This window comes from Castanea sativa, chromosome 9 (assembly GCF_040712315.1).
Source record: "Castanea sativa cultivar Marrone di Chiusa Pesio chromosome 9, ASM4071231v1".
In the NCBI taxonomy this organism is placed as follows: domain Eukaryota; kingdom Viridiplantae; phylum Streptophyta; class Magnoliopsida; order Fagales; family Fagaceae; genus Castanea; species Castanea sativa.
In genome coordinates, this window is record NC_134021.1 from 29,910,511 (window position 1) to 29,933,195 (window position 22,685).

The window sequence follows — 22,685 nt, forward strand, 5'->3', positions numbered from 1 at the left end:
TTTGTTTTGTTTTGTTGTTTTTAATTTTTTAATATGTTTTTTTCTCTTTTTTTTTAATTTTTATACTCTTTTTAATGAAGTGCACATCCATGCACAATTTTTTAATAAATTTATAATTTATTACTTTTTTTTAATTTAGTAAGAGCATAAGAGTAAATTTATACATACTACATTTTTTATTCTACCAATTTTCTTTTCAACTAAACAAAAGAGTTTTTATCCTTCTACTTTTCCATCTCTCAACCAAATATCACGAGAGAAAACTAAAATTTCTTCTATTCTCCTAATTTTCCATCCCATCTGCACTTTTTATCTTTTCACTTTTCCACTCACGCAACCAAACAAACCCTAAGGATGCTTGCATTTGAGCAATCCTTCCTTCAGATAAAATATTCATTTTACTTTTAAAAAATATATATTAATGCGTCATGACAAGTGAACATTCTCACTAGAATCACTTTTCACAATACAATGGTAGCTAAACCTACTCACTGCTCCCCTCATTACAATCTTCTTTTTGTTTTTGTCTTTTTGTTTTTTTTTTTTTTTGGGCTACTTTAGGAGCAGGACTATACGTGTGGATCGAGCCTGGAGGCCCTGGACGTGTCCACTAAGCTAGAGGCTCACAAACCTCTCATTACAATCATAGTACACAGTATCTGGTTCATCTCATACTCATCACAACTGAGTATATTATAAAGCCTCTACTTTGCAAATATCCAAGAATCACATACCATAACATCATGAAAGTGTCTCTTCAATGTTCACAGTTTTCATGGTAAAGGGGCTCCAAACCTCTTCCTGTGCCTAAGTGATGGCTTTACAGAGGAGATTACTTTCAAGAACAGAGGCGCAGATGGATAGTTTCAAGGACATGGGGAAAGCCAGAGAGGGACGGCTCTCCTCGATGCTAGTAATCACATTGACCATTTTCTGCGCTTCTTTCAATGACTGAAAGAGAACAGTTTTCGTTTTCTCTGATCTTGGACTTGCCTCTAGGTGGAGGGCAGATGAATAAAATCTCTTTCTTCCCGGGAGCTAGGCTTAGGTGCCGTCAAATAACTCATTAGTCAGTAAAGCCCACGGCAGGTGCTGCTATTGGTACAGAAAATAACACATTTTCAATGATAATCATGATTTGCATCATCCAACAAACACACAAGTTGTTAAACATTATCAAACTTTGTCATAATCTGTTATAGTCATTACATAACATTGTCATTACATTTACTCATTTTCGGCCCATAATAATTTTACAACCATTAACAGAGGCAGGGAAAACATTCCCTAACTGCAGATCCTAAAAAGTCCTAAGTTAGATATGTATGTCCTTTTCCCTTATCGCATCTCATCCACATAAGTAGGCATCCAACTGCAAATATCCAAGACACTACAATGCATATCTTATAGAGTCACTCTTTACTCTGATACTTCCCAATAGTGCTTTCAAGTCTTACATTATTCTTCCCTAATTCTAGAATCATAACTTTACCATGCTCACACATTCCCATCATCAAACCACTCAAAATATTTGCACCCCATGTTGTTGCTGCATAAAGAACCTTTTTTTTTTTTTTTTTATAATCGAAAAATGAGTGGTTTGGGGGGGGGGGGGGGGGGAAGGGAAGGCGACTTGAATTGGTGTTTTCCACCTAGGTGTGACCATAGAGACACCCTACCCATTGGGCCCAAGCCTACAGAAGCAAGGGATCCGAATGAACTATAGCTGTGCACCTAACCCCAACGAGGACGCTAGTGAGCATGAGCCGAGAAAATGGAATTTTATTCCTAAGTACTTCTCATTGTGGATTCAAACCTGGGGACCTCCACCTCCCAAACCCATAGGAGTGAGCCCATGACCACTAGACCAACCACCCCCCCAATGGTGCTACATAAAGAACCATAAGTCATAACCACTGTCAACTAAATATTAAAACCTGGAAATTCACATTACAAACATAATCACTTTCACTTAAGATGTGAGGTAGTTCACATTTGTTTTATTTTATTTCCTTAGAGGCCTTACCTTAAAGGAGGCATATAGAAATGCCTATAAAGTGGCTACATACACCAAAAAAACATCTTGAAGCCTTTAAAAAAATAAAAATTAGTACTTACCCAATAATTTACACATCCAAAAAACTGCCATGAAGAATTATCATTATCCCATGAAATTACTTGCGCAGCTCTTCTCCCACAGTAGTAAAGTCTTCTTGTTCAAGAAGTTACCGTTGACAGAGAGCTGATCTCATAGACGCACTTATCAAGGAGAACATTTTTTTTTTTTGTTGTTGATGATAATCACTTGTCAAGGAGAAGATAATCAGCTGGAATTTGGGTTTTAGCTTTTCACTGAAGCTCTCTCTCTCTCACTGCCAGATGGAATTTATGGATTTTAGGTCAGCCTTTACCTCTTTTCACTCAATATGGGGAGGAAGGTAATTGTCACATGTATCAGTGTATGCATGTGACAAATATTCAGTGACATAGCATGTCCTCGGCCAAGTCACCAACCTTAATTTATCAGTATCACAACTGAGCAATATAACAGGTCATGTCAGCAAATTTGATCAAGTTTAGATTCAATTAGAATACAATTCCCAGCCAGACACAAAATAAAAAATTCACCATTCAAAGTGCTGCAAAACAAAAAACCCATAGACCCACCACATCATTCCACCTCCACCATGTTCCCATCACTAGAATCAGCGTCATAAGGCAACCCAAAATGGTGATCTAAGAACAAATCAATCCATGAAGCAAAACAAACAAACCCATTCACCACAAATCGACCAAAACAAACAAAGAACTTTAATTGGAAAAACAAAACAAAGCAAAACAAAACCATGCTCAATTTGAAAATTTGTGAGCTGAATTGTGATAGAGATAAACCACAATAGGTAATAATTACCCTAAAATAAAATATGTACCAAAAACTAAAAAGTTTCAGTGTAAACAACTTCATAGTGGAGAAAATTTAGAAATTGCTTATTGAGAATTGCAAAGAGAGTAAGTGCAAGCTGACCTTTTGGTTTGCATGCTCTTTCATCCACCAAAACTGATAGGCAAAATTAGACCTTCATTCCTGCTTTAAAAATGGCCCTAAAAAAAAAAGAACATTCACATTATCCAAACATGGAGAGAAAAAATTACAACAAAAGAAAAAGAAAACTGAAGTGCAATATTGATTACTCAAAGGAAAGGAGAGAGTAGTGATGGAAAGAGAAACTCAGACCAGAGGCAACACCATGTAATGTCCAAAGATTAAGTAGAAGAAGAAGAAGAAAAAAAAAAAAAGCAGCACCAAAACAATCTTGTGGAAGGGGTTAGGAGGTCATTACCTTCGCTGAATTTTAATTTTTCTAGCATATTTGCACCAAATATGCAGCTGGTTAAGCTAAGGGGATGATGCTGTGCTAGGCAAGGGTGCCTGAATGCCTTTCTTTGTCAGAAATGAAGGGATCATTAGATTGACAAGAAGGTGTTTTGGATTTGCATTTTTCCCTTCATTTATTTATAAGTTTTCCATTAATGAGATGGTGTATCTCTGTGTTTTTTAGAACAATTTCCAAAAACAATCTGAAAACACCATTATGGGGATTCTGAAAACTTTTTTCCACAGTTCTTTCTGAGGTAAGTCTTCCAAAAACAGTTTTTGTTAAAACACCTACACAAACACTTTTTATTTGTGATGGTTTACTTTTTTTTAAGTGGAAAACAGTTATTTGAGAACTATCCCAATCAGGCCCATAACCATGCAGAATTTGATGAGAGAAGTTGTTACAAATTATCGTGCTCAATATTGTGTGCCCCCCTCCAATCTTCTTCAGGTTTCACAATCACTGGTACCAGAATTGAATCAGGTCCAGTGCAAATAAAGTAGTCCTTCCAATCTTTCTGTGACTTGGAGGTTAGGAACCTGGGCTAGTATATAAATGTCTTCAAAACCCATCCATATAACCCTGAAGAAGAGTTCACTTCCCTAAATGTGCAACAATCAATTAAAAAAAAAAAAAAGTGAGTATACAGTATTCATAACTACTGAAAAAAACACACGGAGTTTCATTTCGTCTACTTTTTGCTCATAAAAGTTTAATAGCTGATGGAAAATGTAGTTGAACATAAGCCTGTAGATGAAAGCTGGATATGTGGCATAAATTTATCAATCCAGTTCTTTTCTTTCCCAATGTTTTCTGTTCCAAGGCAGTTGAATTAGACATCTGTACTTATAATTCCTCAAACACAACAACTTCCACAGCACCCCAAGTTTTAGTCAATGCCGGTATTTTGATTGTTCAAGGTTTTGATCATTTTTAAAATCTTATTTGTCACAATGACACTTAAAAGAAAGACAGACAGCCCAAAGAAGGCTGACTGCAGTGGACAAAAGAAACTTAGCATCAAACATGAAAGGAACAAATGGTGTCTAGATGAAAAATTATGGAAGTATTGATGTACAAAGTAGCAATAGTTAAAGTGGTTGAGGTTGGAGTCATACCAAAATCTTCAAGTAAAGGAAACCTGAGTAGAGGGCACAGATCCTGCATTGATGATAGATGTATTTTGTAGGCTCCAATGAAGTTCCTCTTCTCTTGATATACTTTCTCATGTCACACTTACCAGTAATCTCTACATGAACAAGTACCACCTTCAAAATGATGAAAACGATATGCATCCCTTACTACAATAGCTCGATTTGAAATCTTTGACACATACTTAATCCAATTATGGCAATCATTACAGACACGAAGATTTTTAATCACACGTATGGGAATCGAATTAGACAAACTAAGGAGTCCAAAAGTAATTGCTAACTTCTCACTATGAATATATACTGTTGGATCCTTATGGCCTTGCTCTACATCATTCAAAAGGGCATACCGGTCCTGCACATAACCAATATTAGCTGCTTGTTTATTCAAATCTCCTAAGTATTCATATATCTTCTCCGCTAGTGGGTGGAGATGGTCACCAACAAAAAAGGCATGAACTGAGTTCTTAATTTCAATCCAGCTACGGCCAGGCTCTTTCTTCACACCCATATTTTTCATCCTTTGCCTTGTCCTATCCCTAGAGTCCCATTTTCCAGCCACTGCATATATATTTGATAAGAGAACATAAGTGGCTGAGTCTTGAGGTTCTAATTCTAGTAGATGATGGGCAGCAAACTCTCCAATTTCCATGTTTTTATGAACTATACAAGCACTTAAGAGTGTCCTCCAAACCAGAGCATCAGGCTTAATTGGCATATCCTCTATAAATTTCCTTGCACGACTCAAAAAACCAGCCCGACCAAGAAGATCCACAACACATACGTAATGCTCAGGTTTAGGCACTAAGCCATGCTCTTTTCTCATTGAATCAAAGTAGCCAAGCCCCTCATTCACCATACCTGCATGGCTACAGGCTGACAAAACTCCCACAAAGGTAACATGGTTTGGCATCACACCAAGCTTTTTCATCTCCTGGAAAAAATCGAGTGCTTCAATACCAAATCCATGTTGAGAATAGCCTGTAATCATGGCATTCCAAGAAACCTCATTTTTTTCAGCCATTGCATGAAACTCTCTTTTGGCATCATCTATGATACCACACTTGGCATACAACGTGACTAAAACATTAGAAACCTCAATTTCTGAATCATAACCAGTTTTGATAATCATAGCATGGATCTGCTTCCCTTGTTTAGTATTTGCTATATTGGCAGCTGCACTAACTGCAGAGGTAAACGTGAATAAATCAAATTCTACTGCAGCTTTTCTCATTTGAGTAAATACCTGCAGTGCTTCCTCACAGTACCCACTCTGTGCAAACCCTGATATCAATGCATTCCATGATATATTATCTTTATCATCAATTTTCTTGAATGCTAAGTATGCTTCTTCTATTCTACCACATCTAGCATAAAGACTAGCAAGTGCATTACCAATTGAAAGATCATCTGAGTAACCACAGACACAAGATTGAGCATGAATTTGTTGTCCTCGATTGAGTGCTTGAATACCAGCACTTGCACTGATTGCACTTGAAAATCCAATATTATCAGATTGGATCCCTCGATTTTGCATTTCTTCAAAAAGTTTAAGAGCTTCAGCAAACATATCATGTTGCACATAGCCTGCAATCATAGCTGTCCAAGAGACAACATCTTCCTCAGTGAGTCTTCTGAGGATTCCCAGGGCAGTATCAAGTTTTCCATGCTTAGCATACATATCAATAAGCACACTGCAGACATACACATTGAGCTGAAAGCCAGTCTTTATAACTTGACTATGAATCTGCTTTCCTAGATCAAGAGCTCCCAAAGCAGTGCAAGTCCTCAGTATACTAGGATAAGTGAATTGATTGGGTATCATGCCTTCAATCTGCATCTGTCTAAATATCTCAAATGAATCACTCAAATTATTTAACTGCCCGTAAGCAACTAGCATCACATTACATAGGACCACATTTTCGGTCTCTGTTGTAAGGAAAAATTCATGGGCAGTATCTATATCTGAGCATTTCACATAAAGATCCAGTAGAGAACCTTCAAGAATAATATCTGAAGACATTCCACCTTTAATTGCATATGAGTGGAGCTGTCTTCCCATATAGAGAGCTCCAACAGATGCACACGCACTCAACAAACTTGCAACTGTCACACAATCTGGTTTCAAGCAATCAAGCTGCATTTTCTGAAACAATTCCAGAGCTCTACCACTAGACCCACGCTGAGCAAGCCCTGAGATGAGTGAATTATATGAAACCTCATCCCTGTTTTGCATCGTGCTGAAAATCTGTTCTGCAGATATAAAGTTTCCTGAGCGTGAATACAATGTCACAAGAGCATTGCACACATATGTCTCTGATGAAAATCCCACTTTAAAAACAAGGCCATGAAGCTGCTTGCCCACCTCAAATAACTCTCTCTTGGTGCAGGCACTTAGAACACTTGAAAAGATATAAGGAGTAGGGGCAGTTCCTGATGTATGCATCTGGCGGAATAGGAAAATACATTCTACCTCACGTCCATTCTGTGATAAACCTGACATTATTGCCACCCAAGAAACACTATCCTTCAAACATAATCTATCAAAGATCTTCTTAGCAGAATCTATAAACCCATTCTTTGAATACAAATCAATCAATGGATTACATACACGTGTACTAGCACCAAAACCATGATAAGTAATCCTAGCATGAATCTGATGCACATACTGGAAAACAACATTACCGCCACCACATGCCCTTAAAACTCCAGCAAATGTCATTTCATCCGGAATCACATTCTCGGCTGTCATTTGCCAAAAGAGACCCAATACCCGACCACTCAACTTGTTCACCACAAACCCATTAATAATTTTATTCCATGAAGATACACTCCTGTCACACATTTCATCAAAAACCTTAACTGCACCATCTAAATCACCGCACCCGATGTAAATATCAATAATTCGATCACACAAAACGTTTTCCAAATCAAAACCCGACTTCAAAATCTTTCCATGAAGCTTCTGAGCACATAATAAAGACCCAGAATTGAAACAGCCATCTAAAAGCCATAGATAGGTCTCAACATTAGCACGAATTCCACGCAATTCCATGATATGAAGAAGATCAATTCCCTCCGAGTTCCCATAAGTTTGTTGTTGTGGAAATTCGTCTAACACATGAGATACGGCAGTGCTGCTAAAACTAGCTAAATTCTTTTTACTGACATTCCCACGTACATACTGCAACAATTTTTGTATACATATAAAAAAGAAAAAGCAAACCAGGAATGAGAGACATAAAATAGATTAGAAGCAATATATATATATATATATATATATATATATATATGGGGTGAAGTCAAGGTGTTACCTTGTTGAACTTTGAAGAAGTGCGTTTGAGATTGAGATTGAGATTGAGAGTGGTTGGGTGTTTGAATGCACGCGAGAAGTGATGGAATAAGGAATACGAGAAGGAAAGTGGTGTGAGAAGAAACATGGACATGGAAACGGAAATGGAGGATTTCTTGGATTAGAATCACTCACCCACTGCACTGCACTGCAGCGTCTATCTAACTAAACTCTCTGTTGGCATTCATGGCCACAAACACCAGTTCAACTGTACAAGAACACACGCAAAACCTACGTTTAATTTAAACTCATAAGTGTGTTAGAAGTTAAATAGCGGTTTGTTAAAGTTGTTCTAATAATAACGTTTTTTTTTTTTTTAAATATGTGACGGTGAAAAAGTGTATAAAAATATGAGTAATGTTTAAAATTTAAAAACAAGTTGTTAAACCACTTTATCAAACAGGCTATAAGTCTTTATAACTTCAAGCTACTATTACAAAAGTTAGGTACTCTGATTATATAATATATTATAAGTTGTTTAAAAAGATCTAATATTATTATTTTTGTATTTGTGTGTCAAGTAAGTATTACTGTTTTTCAAAAATAAATAAATAAATAATAACCATTGAAAAAAGAAAAAGGGAAATTCTTCTTTTACTAAGAGAGTAAGTGTTGGCTTCTCAAAAAAAAAAAAAGAGTAAGTGGTGAAAAAAATTTATAAAAGAGGTACTTTGATTTTGGATTGAAAGTTGAAATTAATACTAATACTGTAAATATTTTTTGACAATTCATAAAGAATATACTTTTTGTCCTTAAAATTTGGGATTGTTTTTATTTTGGTCTTTTAATTTTCAGAATTTTCATTTTAACCCTTTATGTTTGATTTTGTTTTCATGTTAGTCATGTCATCTAATTTCATTGTTTGTATTATATTTTTTCTAACTACAACAATAAAATTATTATATTCCACAGCTAGGAGTGTCCATAAGTCGAACAGCATCAGGCCAATCAAATTGTTTTACATTTATAATTCCATTCACGTTGGATACTTGGATATTAGATTTCAATTATAGTGGTTTATATTTTGGATATTTTATTGGTGACTAGGTTCAGTAATCACTTTTACTAAGCATTGATGAAATTAAGATAAAAAATAGTATCACCGCACATTCTTAGTGCGATGGTCACTCTACAAGTATAAATGCTTGTGAGGTGCGGAGAGCAAAAGCCGGGGTTCAAGTCTCCAGGAAGGAGTTTCACATACATATACACTTAGATTAGGCTAGAGTAGAATTCTATCTTGTAAAAAAAAAAAAATTTTAAAAAAACAGTAAGGGAAATTTTTAGTTTGCATTCCATTAATCATGTAAAATTTATATTGTAGACTAAAGCTAAACAATACTGTAGACTGAACGGTAAATATAAATCAATAATTGTCCAAACAGTAATTAGCAATAAATGGAAATCACCATCATCAATTTTACTGATTGGTTCACGCACAACTCTAAATTGAGAATATTCTTAATTAATTGATGATATGAATGCCTTGATATAGAATGCGGCGAGTTCAGAATTTAGCTTTCAATGATGAATAGGCAGGGGAGGGGAATGTGGCTTTTAAAACGCTTGCTAAGGCCTTAAGTGGGGTAAATTCTCAGTTTTTTTTTTAATTTGTCTATGGAATCCTCCTCATTGTGTTTCTAGCTTAGTGCGCTCAAAGAGGCCTTAAGTAATTTTGTTTGTTCTTATGTCCTTTGTTTTTTCCTTTTGCCTTGAACAGCTAGTTTATTGTATTGTTTCTTTTCAATTTTACAATTTACCCAAAAATAAAATATAAAATAAAAAGCAAAGATTGGTTCACGCATGCCCTTCTGCAAAAATAATAAGAAACTACAAGATGGTCCTCAAACAGAGCACCAGTTCAGGTCATCTTATTTCTGACCTAAAAAATTTATTTATTTATATATTCTTATTTAATAGAAGGCTCAGGCTCCAACCACCGACTTATTAGATTTAAAAATTACAAGAAACTGGTCAAAGTTTATATATTATAATTAGATTTGTAGTCGTCAAAATTAATTAATGTCATCCACCAGATAAATATTTGAAAGCATCACGCAATACAACAACACAGTCACACTTTTAATATCAACTGTCCACTAATCAAAGTTTGTTTAATACGCTTTGCAAGTCTTACTTGCCTTTCGTTACCAATGAAAAATGAATACAAAAGTTCATTGCTAATTTTTTGATGATATGTACATTGAGCAAAAAGAGAAATGAAACGAAGGTGAAATATATATATTGAGCAAAAAAGAGAAACAAAGGTGCAATTAATATATAGAAATAAAATAAAAGAAAAGCAAGACAAGAGCAATGAATTGAAGGGTGGAGAGAAATTGTGTTTAAACAATAACAAATCCCCCATTGGCCCTAATGACCTGACCATTAATCCACTCCCCAGCATCACTAGCTAAAAAGCCAACAAGCTGAGTTATATCCTTGGGCTCTCCAAGTCGGCCTAGAGGACAAGCACCCACAATCCTGTTGATTGTTTCCTCAGTTTTACCAGCAAAAAACATGTCAGTTGCAATAGGCCCTGGTGCAACACAATTGGCAGTAATTCCAGTACCCTTGAGCTCCTTAGCCACTATCTTTGTCATTGTCTCTACGGCTGCTTTAGAGGCTGCATAAGATGCATACCCTGGTAGAAGCCCTCCAACTATTGAGGTTGATATCATGATGATTCTTCCACCACCTCCACGTTTTAATCGATTCACAGCCTCCCTACAACACAGAAATGAACCTTTTGTGTTAACATTAAATGTTGTGTCCCAATCCTCCACTGTGGTATTCCCCAAACTTGGGTACTTTGGATCGAGCACCCCAGCACAGTTTACAAGGATATGGATTCCTGAACCAAATTCTTGTTCAGCTTTATCAAAGAGAAGCTTGATCTGATCTGGGTCTGAAACATCTGCTCGAACTGCAATTGCTTGAGGTTGTGAAAGGTTGGTTGAGGTAGCATTGAGCTCATTTGCTAGAAGATCTGCTTGTGTTGAGCTTGAAGCATAATTTAGCACAACCCTTGCACCAAGGGAGTGGAGATGGATGGCTATAGCACGGCCAAGACCACGTGAGGCACCGGTTATGATTGCTACTCGGCCGTCAAGTCGAGGAGCCGATGAGGAACTGTGTTCAGCTTCAGCCATATCTGAATTATTGATCAGATTATTTCAGTGAGATGAGTGGATATTACGAAACGAAAATATAGGTTTGATTGCGATGGGCCTGATGGGTGATTATTGGATTTGTACGGTGGTTTTTATAGTTGAATTAGTATAAAGGAAAGCTGATATATTTATTGACTGGCTCCATGGAGATCTGAACAATGGGAATATTCAAAAAGAGATATGTCATCGCATACGTATGATTTGTAATTTTTTTTTTTTTTTTTTAGAGTTTCATTTTACCAGTTGGTCTAACTGGAACCACGTAATATCTGCTTCTTAAATTATCTAGATAAATAATTTAAATAAAGTATAACGCACTCACTATGGCAATATTATGTCACACTTTCGTGGACATGTTGTCTATTTGCTTGTGTTTTATTTAATAGCTGCAATAAAAGCCTGACCTTTCCATACCAAATAGAATTCTTAAAAAAAAAAATAGAAATAGAAATTAATTAAGAAAAATAAAAGAATGTATAAAAAAAGGAAAAAGAAAAGAAAAGCACAACTAATGAAAGTAGGATAGAAAGGAGAAATATATATTAGGGGAAAATTGTGGATGTAAGTGTGATAATATCTATGACAAGTTACAACTTATCCACCTGTAGTTTGACCGAAATTTAAGTTACTTATCTGTGGTTTGAAATTTAACATTTTATTTACCTCAAATTAGTTTAGTTAGATTTCCTTAACTCACATCTATTAAAAACATGGTTAAATATGTAATTTTGATTCACTTTTATGTTTCTCTCCTCCAAAAACACACAAAAAAAAAAAACATAAAAACACAAGATCAAAAAGAATCAAATAGACCACTTACATCATGAGATTTTAAATCACAGGTAAGCAACTTAAATTTCGGTCAAATCTCAGGTGGACAAAGTGTCAAATTTTAAATCACAGGTAGGCAACTTAATTTTTAATTAAACCACAAGTGGATAAGTTGTAATTTGCCCTATATACTATCACACGTACTCACATCCACAATTTTTTTTAGTTTAGTTTATAAGCTTGTAAATATTAGAAGTAATATGTATTTTGAAAAATGATTTTTATTATTATTATTATATAGAGATTTTTTTTTTTAGTTTTGTGTTGGTCTCTTTAAGTCTTAACTGAATTTGATAATAAAGATTCTCTTTATTTATTATTTTTTAAAATATAAGTTATAAACATCATAATGTATCTTGCATCTTTTGTGAAAATATTCTAGTTGGATGTTATTATAGTGATTTGAGTGCAAATCAAATTAATCATCATCCTCGTCAAATTAGGTAGAATCTTGATCATATTATTCAGCATCTTTCTTGCTAGATTAATTAGCTGGTATTCTAATGAGTTCTTTATCTTTTTTCTCTCTCTCTTCCTCTTTTTTTGTTTTTGTTTTTGTTTGTGTTTAAGAAAAATATGTACTAAAAGATTTGGTGCTTGATTGGATTAAGATTAATAAGGGTTGGATTTGAAGATTATGTTGAGGGTAGGTATGTACTCTTCAACCATAAAATACGTTTTCCAACATGATAGTTTCAACTTTCAAGTAATTTTGGTGGTTTCAAGTGAACCATTCATTGTGCCCTTCATACATGTTATGGGTAGCTTTTGTTTAACTAAATGAAATTTTCATGATTTAAATTAATTGTATTTTTCTTTTCCTCCGTAATATTATGTGATGAAGCAGAAAACTGCAGCTCGTTAGTATGCTCCTCGTCACTAGTATGGACAACCGTTAGTACCTGTTTCAAAGAAACAATGTGATAGGGCACCTAGGATCCTGAGGGAGCCTTCGATGCTTAAGTCAGTTTATCTCCTTGAGAAACAAAGTAATGTAAGAGATAGTCTGAGAATAGTGTGTAAGTGTATGCCTCGATCCCTGTTTACTTGTTGTTGTTTGCCTTATATAGCATGTCTATGAATAAATGCATGGGGCATTTATTGTGCCAGATGTTGAAGGCTTTGAATAGCCTGTTGAATGCCATTATATCCTTGTTTAAAGTCTTGTAACAGTTTTACAATGGTCAGCTTAGCTGTTTGAGGTTGTTTGCTGAAGTCCATAGCGTTTAGATCTTGTTAAGAAAAGGATTTAAGACCAGATCATTAATGTGTGTAATGATCGTTAGTATTATTGATGAGCTATTTTACTGATGGTCTGCAATCTTACAGTCGACCAAATTCACTGAAGGTCTACTGATCAAATGTGGGTCTTCAGTTGCCCCCTTATTCCTTAGTCGTTCCTTCTTTGAGACGAGTAAAGGAATAACTCTGGCATTTTTTTTATTGCTTTCCCTCTTCCCGAAATTTTTGTCCCATCACATTAATGGAGACATGATTTTTTTGTCAAGTATGGGCCACATGTAGCTCATGCCTTGGTTGTGCGTGTGAAGGTTTTTATGCTTCTTGAGCTTTTGGCGCCATAAACCGAGCTTTCCTTTTTAGAGAAAAGAAAAATTCTTCATCTTCTTCCTTATTCTCTCTGTGTCGTTTTCATATTTGAGGGTTAAAGTATCAAAACTCCTTGCTCCTCAAAATCTCGGTAAGATTCTCCTTCTTAGTACTCCATTTATGGTTGATTTGTCTTTGGTTCGGTGTGAGTGTCCTTCTGTTTCCTTCTTCTTTGCTAGATTAGGAGTTTTTCTTGAGAAATCTGGTGGAAAATGCCCTCAAGTTGGGTCATTTCTTCCCCGTGATTATGCTGCTTTTAGGCCCGTGATTCTTGATTTTTACCCCTTGATTCGACACTCCTTGATCTTTTATTGTGTAGAGATGAGTGATAGAGAAATTGAGGCTAAGGTTGGTGAGTCCAAGTCTAGTTCCTCTTCTAACAGTGATTCTGTTTTTGAAATTACTCCAACGAAGCCATCCTCTTCTTTGAAACCTCCAGTTTCTTTAAAATTTCTCAAGTCCTCGACTCCTTCACGTACTCACTCTTCTCTATGAGCCTCTTTATCCTCATCTATGACTCCCTTCCATGCTCTTTTTGAGGAATGTTTCTTAGATGACAAGGATTTGGAATCCATTAGAGGGAGATTCCAAATTCCTGATGAGGCTGTCTCTAGATTGCCTTATACTAGTGAGAAAGCATGTAGCTTTGCTCACGGGGAGGTGAGCTTCTATGAGACTGCTTTCTCTTGTGGACTAAGGTTTCCTGTTCACTCTTTCATACACCACCTTATATTCAATCCTAATATCACTCCTGGGCAGCTTGTTCCTAATGCCTGGAAGACGGTTTTTAGTTGCATGGCCATATGGTTCATAGCTCATGACGGGGAGATGATTACCCTGAATGAATTCCTGTTTTTATATAAGTTGAAGCCTTCTACCCACTATGGGTACTTTGAACTCTCTCCTTGGGATAAGCAAACTAATATAGTCCATTAGTTTCTTGCTTCCTTTCGTGATTGGAAATCACGTTACATTTTTTAGTATGGAGAATTTGAGACGTTGAGCAACGACCTTTGGGGTGAGGTCCCAAGGTTATTGCAAAGATGGGAAATACCCACTCTTGGTGCACTCTTTTTCTTTTCCCGTCTCTATTTTTTTTTCATTTTGCTCGTTCTAATTCTCTAACCTCCTTTCTTATTTGTTTTGCAGCTGTTGAGCGACCTGAGTTGGAGGAGTAATACCAAGGACGCATCGAAGTTGCTCTGGAGTTTGCTCTTACTCTCTCGTCTAAGGATTTTATGGGTCTTGTAGGTGCTTGTCGGTTATACGAGTGCCATCATGGACCCAAACCTTCTGAATTTGTGCTAGAGAAGATTGCTTTTGAAGAAAGAAGTATGCCCTTTTTACTTTTTAATGACGAGCAATTTTCCTTACACCGATGATTTCGCACTTCTTATGACGAGAAAGTTTCTTGATAATGATGAGTGTCTGTCTTTTGCAGAGATGGCAACTAGGCAAAGCAAGGATAAGTATGCTCATTTGAAGAGCATGAAGAGTGAGCCTCTATCTTCACTGGCCCCTGATGCAAAGAGGCGAAAATTTGGTGAAGGAAAGTTTGAAGGGCCTACCCATCTAGCCTTGTTCCAGGCTTCTATTTCCCCAACTCCTTCTCCGGAGGTGGTGGTTGTGCTTCCTTCGTCGAACGTCGCTCCTCTCGTTACCCGTTCTAAAGGGAAAGGCCAGGTTGGGAAGAGTGTTTGGGAGGACCAAGCTACTGTCGTTGGCTGAACCCATAACGTCATCATTGACGAGGAGCTAAAGGGCCTTTCTGCTGTACCTTCTCACAAGCTTGTTAGTCACCATATCCACAAGTTGGTGCAAGTATGCTATTTATTTATTTTTCCTTTGGCGCTTCCTTGGATTTCATTCTGTAGAGATGTGAGATTCAGCCATGTCTTTATCTTCCAAGTCCTTGGTGGTCGTCACTCAATCTAAGGCAGAGTCTGTTGAGGCTGAAAGCTCGTGTCTAAGGAAGGACTTAGTGGAAGCTATGGACCAGGCCGTGAAATCCAAGGAGAAGGCGGATGAGCTCAAGAAGGCCTTAAAGGTTGAGAAGAAGCTCGTCGCTTAGAAGGATGATGAACTCCAAGCTACTTTCCTTCGAACTGTTGAGGCTAGAGACAGGGTGATTGCTTAGTTCCAAGAGTCTGAGCAATACTCCGACCTTCTGTTCACCCAGTACTTCAAAGGCTTTGAACTTCTTCATAGGTGGATGTTGAAGCACCATGGTGAAGCCATTGACCTCTCACCTTTGGATTTTGAAGCCGTTGACACAAAGATGATTGCTGATGAAGCTAAGGAGGAGGAAAGACGAGCTACTGAAGAGGTTTCTTCTGTTCTTGCTGATATTGAAATCAAAGTTGGAGCTGAAACTGCTTCTGTTAGGGTAGAGATCACTGTTACTGAAGGAGGTGAGGCTACCAACGATGGTGTTGATGGACAGACCGTCATTGCACATGCAGATCATCCTTCAAAGCAAGCTTCGTTTTTTTTTTTTTTTTTTTAATCTCTATTATTTTAAAGTCATGGCTTATATTGTTTAAAAACAATGGTTGCCTTTTTGTTTGAGGCCTTTTAAAATTTGGTGCTTTGTTTGTTATCATGAATTTTGCTCTACTGTCTGCATTAAAGCTTGTTGTTTGAACCTTGGTATCATTCCTTTAGGAATTTTACAACTTTGAAGTTTGTCATGTGATCAATAGAGTTTGCAACAATGTTATGCTGTAAATAAGTTTTCAGAGCTTTAAAGAGAGAATGTAGGTTAACCATCTTTAAGCTCAACAATAGAGTTGGAATGATGTATATTGAGCTTTAAGCTTGTCAATAAAAGACAAGTGTTAATTTAAACTGGCTACTGAAGATTTGCTCTTTCACAGTAGGGTTTGTATCTCAGAGTTGATCTTAGCAGTAGAGTTTGTATCATAGATCGCCAACTTGAGTTGATACTCATCAATGGAATCTTTTTTGGTGTAGATTGACTGCCTGAGCTTATGCTCTTTAGTAGAACCTGTATTGTTGGTCTGATGTAGATTGACTACTTGAGCTTATGCTTGTCTGCAGAATATGTATCAACGATTTGATGTAGATTAACTACTTGAGCTCGTGCTCGTTAGTAGAATCTGTATCATTGACTTGCTACTGAAGCTTTGTGCTATCTTTGGAGCTTATATTACTTTTGAACAATCAAGTATTTGAATAGCTTGGAAGTTCTTTTATTTCATTCACCTTAATAAGGGAATTGCAGGGGAAATAATCTTGACTAAAAAGAAATGCTCAAAATAAATGCATTAATAAAATTTCTGCTTATCTAATACTTCGACATCTTTTGCTAGTATCAAGCCATTCTTTGAGCTACCTCGTCTCTAACTTCAGGTAGGCAATCTAGGTTTAGCTTTAGTGTTGAAAGCCTTTTCATAATGAGTTCGTCTTAGACTTGACAGTCCAACTTCAACAGGAACCATAGTTTCAATACCAAAGACTAGCCTGAATGGAGTTTCTCCTATCGGTGTTCTTGTAGTGGTTTGATAGGCCTATAACACAGTGGTCCAGGCAATTCTTCTGGCCGTAGCCTATTTGCCCCCTTAACTTGAGCTTTGATGATTTTCAACAAAGTTCAATTTGTGACTTCTGTCTGGCCGTTTGCTTGGTGGTGCCCATGTGATGAATAATGGTTTTTGATGCCTAAATCTCCACAAAACTCTTTGAACTTATGGTTGTCAAACTGACGACCATTATTAGAGACAATTACTCTTGGGATTCCAAACCTGCAAACAACGATCTTCCTTAAATTGAAAAGGTTTGCAATCCTTCCATGCTTGAGGTCATCTATATATCCAAGTGTACTCCTTGCTGGTCTGTGACATCACTAGATGAGGCCATTCTAGCCAGCTTTGTCAGCTTCGAGGTTACTTTCCCTTAGGATCTGTTCAAACTTGACATCATCAAAGTAATCAACCAACTGTTGAGTTAGTCTTAAATACTTTTGCATTCTTTTCTCTTTTGCCTCATACTCGTTGGTCATCTATCCAACGACAAGCTTGGAGTCAATTTTCAATTTTAAGTTCTTTGCCCCCAGAGCTTTGGCTATCCTCAAGCTGGTGAGAACGACCTCATACTCTACTGCATTATTGGTGGCTGGGAATTGTAACTACACTTCATATTTGAGGATGTCCTTCTTTGGTGAGATGATAACTACACCAACTCCACCAAGGCCTATAATAGATGAACCATCTGCATATGCTATCAAGTATTCTAATTTAAGGTCTGGTTCTAGAAGCATGAATTCACCAATGAAATCTGCCAAAGCTTAAGCTATAATTGTTTTTCTCAGCTTGTACTCAATGTCAAGTTGACTAAGCTTGATTGCCAATTGAACCGTGTGTGCTGCATTAGGCCTGCTCATAGACTTTTTAATGGGCTAGTCTATTATTACAATGATGGCATGAGCTTCAAAGTATGGACAAAGCTTCCTCAAAGCAACGAACAAAGCAAATGCCAATTTCTCCATCCTTGGGTACTTCATCTCAGCCCCTTGAAAAGCTTGACTTGTGTAGTAGACCGGCCATTGGATCTTGTTCTCTTCATGAATCAAGGTTGAACTAACTGCTGCCTGGGATACAGCCAGGTACAAGAACAGACCTTCTCCTTGCATTGACGGGCTCAGGAGTGAAGGCTTTGCTAAGTACTCCTTGAGGTTTTGAAAGGCTGCTTCACACTCGTCCGTCACTAGAAGACCTGCTTAAAGGTTTTAAAGAAGGGCAGGCACTTATCTGTAGCTTTAAAGACGAACTTGTTCAAAGCCGCGATTCATCTCGTCAGTCTTTGTATCTCCTTTTTAGTTCTTGGTGAAGCCATGTCCAATATAGCCTTTTCCTTCTCTGGGCTTACTTTAATCCCTCGTTAAGAGACCATGAAGCCAAGGAACTTTCCTGAAGAAACTCCCAATACACATTTGTTTGGGTTTAGCTTTATTTGATACCTCCTCAAAGTATTAAAGGTCTCTTGTAGGTTATCAAGATGGGACTTTACTCCCTGCTCTTTACGAGCATGTCGTTCACATAGACTTCTGCATTTCTACCTATTTGCTTGCTGAACATGTGATTTACCAGCCTCTAGTATGTAGTTCCTGCATTCTTCAAACCGAAGGGCATGACTTTGTGACAGTATAGACCTTGAGTGGTTCTTGGTCTTCCTCACTCATATGTACCTGATTATAACCTAAAAAGGCATCCATAAACGTCAGTAATTCATGCCCTGCTGTGGAATCGATGAGCTGATTAATCCTAGGGAGAGAAAAGCTGTCGTTGGGACATGCACTATTCAAGTTTGTGAAACTCATACACATCCTTCATTTTCCATTGGATTTTTTGACCATGATGATGTTTGCAAGCCATTTTGGATAGTAGACTTCGCAGATAAGACCTACTGTGAGGAGCTTGTCTACTTCCTCCATTACTGCTTTGTTTCGCTCTGGGACGAGTACTCGTCGTCTTTGTTGAATGGGCCTCTTGGTTGGGTCGACATTCAAGCAGTGTTTAATTACTCGTCTGTCAATACCGTGCATGTCTTCATAGCTCCAAGCAAAGACGTCTAAATTTCTCTTTAAGAAGTTTATGATTTCTTCTTTCAAAGGAGACTGGAGCTCTCCGCCGATCTTTGTGACCTTTGGTGAGTCACCTTCAACCAATTCCACATTGAAGGTTTCCTTTGTTAGTTTAGATTCTTCGATGGTTGTCTTTAATTCTTCTTCTACCATCCAAGCATGGTTTTCTTTGGAAGCCAACATAGCATGATAACATTTTTTGGCCGAGAGCTGATCTCCACTGATTTCTCCAATCCTATAGGGAGTTGGGAATTTCACTTTGAGGCAATGGGTGGAGGTTGCTTACTTTAGACGATTAAGTGTTGGTTGTCCCAGGATGACATTGTAAGTGGAAAGACAGTTGACCACCAAGAAATCTACTTGCTTTGTTACTTGCATTGGATAACTGCCTGCTGTGATGGAGACTTAAATGGCTGAAGTTGTTTCGAATCTTGCTTCATCTGTTGGTAGGCCGTCATAAACATGATATTAGTGGAGCTTCCATTATCCACCAATACCCTTTTTGTATTGAATCCCTCGATGGCTAACATGATGACAATAGGATCGTTGTGTGGCTACTTGATTCCTCTTGCATCTCATTCAAAAAAGGTGATGTCATCTATACAACGACACTTCGTCACTGGTTAAGTCATGTGGACGCTGTTGACTTGTTTCTGGTAAGCTTTCTTTAGGGACCTATATGTACCTCCGGTAAATGGTCCTCCAGTAATCATTTGGATTTCCCCTACTGTTGGTTTTGGACGATCCCGTTCTTCTTCCTTCTAGTCGTCATTGGACACGTCGTCTGTCTTTGGTCCAAGCTAATAATCCTTTTTGATGAACTTCTTGAGTTTGCCTCTCTGGATGAGTTCCTCAATTTGCTCTTTCAATTCACGACATTCATCAGTGGAATGACCATTATCTTCATGGAATCAGCAGTACTTCTAAGAATTTTTGCCCTTTGGCCTTGAGCTTAAGGGCTTTGGCCACTTCAAGGTTGGGTCGTCCTTAATGTACATAAGAATCTTATCAACAGGCATCAATAGAGGAGTAAAGTTCAATCTCTTCTTTATCATTTCTTAACTAGTCTTGCTAGTGTCATGGGCAGTTTTTTGCACATAGCCATGTGTCTTTTGTTGGAGGTGTGACTTTGCTAAGCCCGGATTTGTTTTGGGGAGTTCAACCTGAAACTCGACATTGGGCCACATAGACCAATGGCTTCTAGAGTATTTTTAAGCCTACAAAATAGATAAAACCCAAAGTCTTAGAATCATGATAATGGTTGAAATAAATAAATAATATGCTTAGCATGATAGCTTTGATTAAATGGTGAGTTGATGCATTATTATTATGTATCTTAAGTGATGTCCAATATTAGAAAGTGGTTAATCAATTAGGTGTCAAATGTCCAACAATGGGATGAGTCGAATAGTCCATGTCTAGTTGCGGTTCATGGTTCATGTTCAATATAATAAGGTATGTCTGGCAATGGTCTATGTCTAAATAATATATGTCCAATGGTAGTTCATGTCCAAATAATATATGTGCGATGGTGGTAGATCGATTTATTAATATGTACGTTCATTAATGAAGTATTAGTGAGATCATGTTCATCAAATAGTGAGATGATATCAAAATAGCCTGCATCTAACGGTAAAATGATGATGAATAAAATATATTTAATAATATAAATTTGAAGATAAAATGTAATGACTTATCTTCATATTTTGCAGCTCTAGCCATAACATCAGTGGACTTAGTCATTTCAACAACGTTCAGACTTTGCAGCTCCAGCCATACATCACCAGTGGGCTTAACATTTCAGCAGCATGGCGAAGTGAATCCTTTCATGGTGACTTCATGTTTGAAAGGGAAGAATGGGTGCAACTGGAGGGAGAGAGAGCATGTCTAGCCACATGCATCGGTTGGTTAAGTTTGTCCCCTTAATCATGTACTTAAATGATTTTCCCCATGTAATGCCCTTTTAGTTTTTTAGTCAAACATGAGTGAGTTCGTGCCTTTCATAGGAGTAGCTTTAAGTGTTAGAAATGTATGTCTTAAATGAGAATGATTTTGATATGAAGTTTTTGTGCCTTTTAAGAGAAAGGCCTTAGTATTGATGTTCATATGCCTTCCATGAGAAAGGGCTTTTGTAATGTGTTCTTGGAAGAGTATTTTGATACGTTTTGAGATGTGTCGAGATGGTAAGAAATATATATATATATATATATATATATATATATATATATATGTATGTATGTATGTATGTATATATATATATATGTATGTATGTATTGTGAGATATGGTGTTTGTAATATGTATGAGAATTATATTTAGATACTTTGTTGGACATGGATCTTGCATATGTATAATTTGTGAGACATGGAGTTTAAAAATATATGAGAGGTATGTATGGGTATTTTGTGAGGAATGTGTTTGTAAAGTATATGGAAGTATGAGATAGATAATATGAAGGTTAAATATAGTATATACATGAGATTATTTGTGTTATGGGTTATGTTGCTTTCTAAGAAGGGAGGTTTTGTATGAGAAATAAAGAATGAGATGGAGATGTGTTTTTGGGCAGCAAAAATGATGAAGTTTCAGAACAATGGAGTGTGGGAAAGATGGGTAATGGATAATGGTGTGTTGTAATATGTGTGTTGTGTTGTTATCTATAAAGATGGATTTTGTAAGAGAGATGGGGAAGTAGGAAAATGTGTATGTGGCAGCAAAAATGAGTGAATTTTCAGAACAATGGAGTGGGATCGATCCCCCCCCCCCCCTCTAATGTGTAGCTTGGTCCTCTTTATATAGAGTCAAGCTATGTAACTAGATTAAAACTTAGTTGAAGGGAAAATAGCAAATAAGGGAAAGTCTTTGACAATGTAAGTGATTTCATTAGAGGGATTTTGTTTTTTAGGCAAAAGAAGAAAAAGCTAGAGACTTAAATGTTGTTGACACAGCTGGATGATGTCATATGAATGACATCTTTTGCTTGGAGGAAAATACTTGCATTAAATTCATGGTTTAGCTAAAAAAGACAAAATAATCTTTATGGGATCCTCTTGTTTCTTTGGGTATGACAGCAAACTGCTGAGATTAGTCATTAATGAGCAAGTGATGTCATTTGTAGGAAATGTGTCAACCTGCTGGAGCTTCTGTAACTTAGTTGGAGCTGTTACAGCTTCTACAGAAGCTGTTTGCAGCTTCCGCTAGAGCTGTTGCAGCTTGTGCAGAAGCTGCTGCAGCTTCCGCTAGAGCTGTTATTGGTATTTTCGACTAAGTTTTCTCTCTTGGAAAAATTATGTGTTTAGTCCATATATAATTTTGGTAAGTAATAGACTAGTTGGTTGATATTTGATGAAGTTTTAGAGATGTAATCATGTTTTTTTTTTTTGTATTTTAACCAAATCTTGGAGAGTAAAGAGAGTATTTAATGCTAGATATGAGATATTAATATATATTTAGCCATGTGCTTGGAATTGATTTATATGAAAATAATAATATGATATAATTATATTTTAAAATTTATATTATATGATGGACATTAATTTGTGTGCAAAGAGCATGGAGAGTTTTATCATTTTAAGTGTTATGTGATATGA

At 36.8% G+C, this 22,685-nt stretch overlaps 2 protein-coding genes across 4 annotated transcripts; both read right to left on the minus strand.

Moving 5' to 3' along the window:
- Nucleotides 1-324: 324 nt before the first annotated feature.
- On the minus strand, nucleotides 325-8,075 carry LOC142609737 (pentatricopeptide repeat-containing protein At4g13650-like). 3 transcript variants are annotated; one of them, XM_075781441.1, is made up of 6 exons: nucleotides 7,846-8,075; nucleotides 4,499-7,715; nucleotides 3,342-3,982; nucleotides 3,026-3,102; nucleotides 2,119-2,535; nucleotides 325-1,095 (listed from the first exon to the last, which is right to left on the minus strand). In XM_075781441.1, exons 1-2 carry the CDS (start codon nucleotides 7,975-7,977, stop codon nucleotides 4,617-4,619), a joined length of 3,231 nt encoding a protein of 1,076 aa, XP_075637556.1. In that variant the 5' UTR covers nucleotides 7,978-8,075; the 3' UTR covers nucleotides 325-1,095; nucleotides 2,119-2,535; nucleotides 3,026-3,102; nucleotides 3,342-3,982; nucleotides 4,499-4,616. The 3 variants fall into 3 exon arrangements, with proteins under 3 accessions (XP_075637556.1, XP_075637554.1, XP_075637555.1); XM_075781439.1 differs by lacking the exon at nucleotides 2,119-2,535; XM_075781440.1 differs by lacking the exons at nucleotides 2,119-2,535; nucleotides 3,342-3,982.
- Nucleotides 8,076-10,103: 2,028 nt separating this feature from the next.
- On the minus strand, nucleotides 10,104-11,162 carry LOC142609627 (NADPH-dependent aldehyde reductase-like protein, chloroplastic). Its single transcript, XM_075781259.1, has one exon. The coding sequence runs from the start codon at nucleotides 11,033-11,035 to the stop codon at nucleotides 10,229-10,231; it is 807 nt and encodes a 268-aa protein (XP_075637374.1). The 5' UTR covers nucleotides 11,036-11,162; the 3' UTR covers nucleotides 10,104-10,228.
- Nucleotides 11,163-22,685: the final 11,523 nt, after the last annotated feature.

Bases quoted from the DNA above. Each gene is read 5' to 3' on its own strand.
- LOC142609737 (XM_075781440.1), bottom strand. From the start codon at position 7,977: ATGTCCATGTTTCTTCTCACACCACTTTCCTTCTCGTATTCCTTATTC. The intron at 7,716-7,845 runs GTAACACCTTGA...AAATTGTTGCAG, and splicing joins CTTCTTCAAAGTTCAACAAG to TATGTACGTGGGAATGTCAG.
- LOC142609627 (XM_075781259.1), bottom strand. From the start codon at position 11,035: ATGGCTGAAGCTGAACACAGTTCCTCATCGGCTCCTCGACTTGACGGC.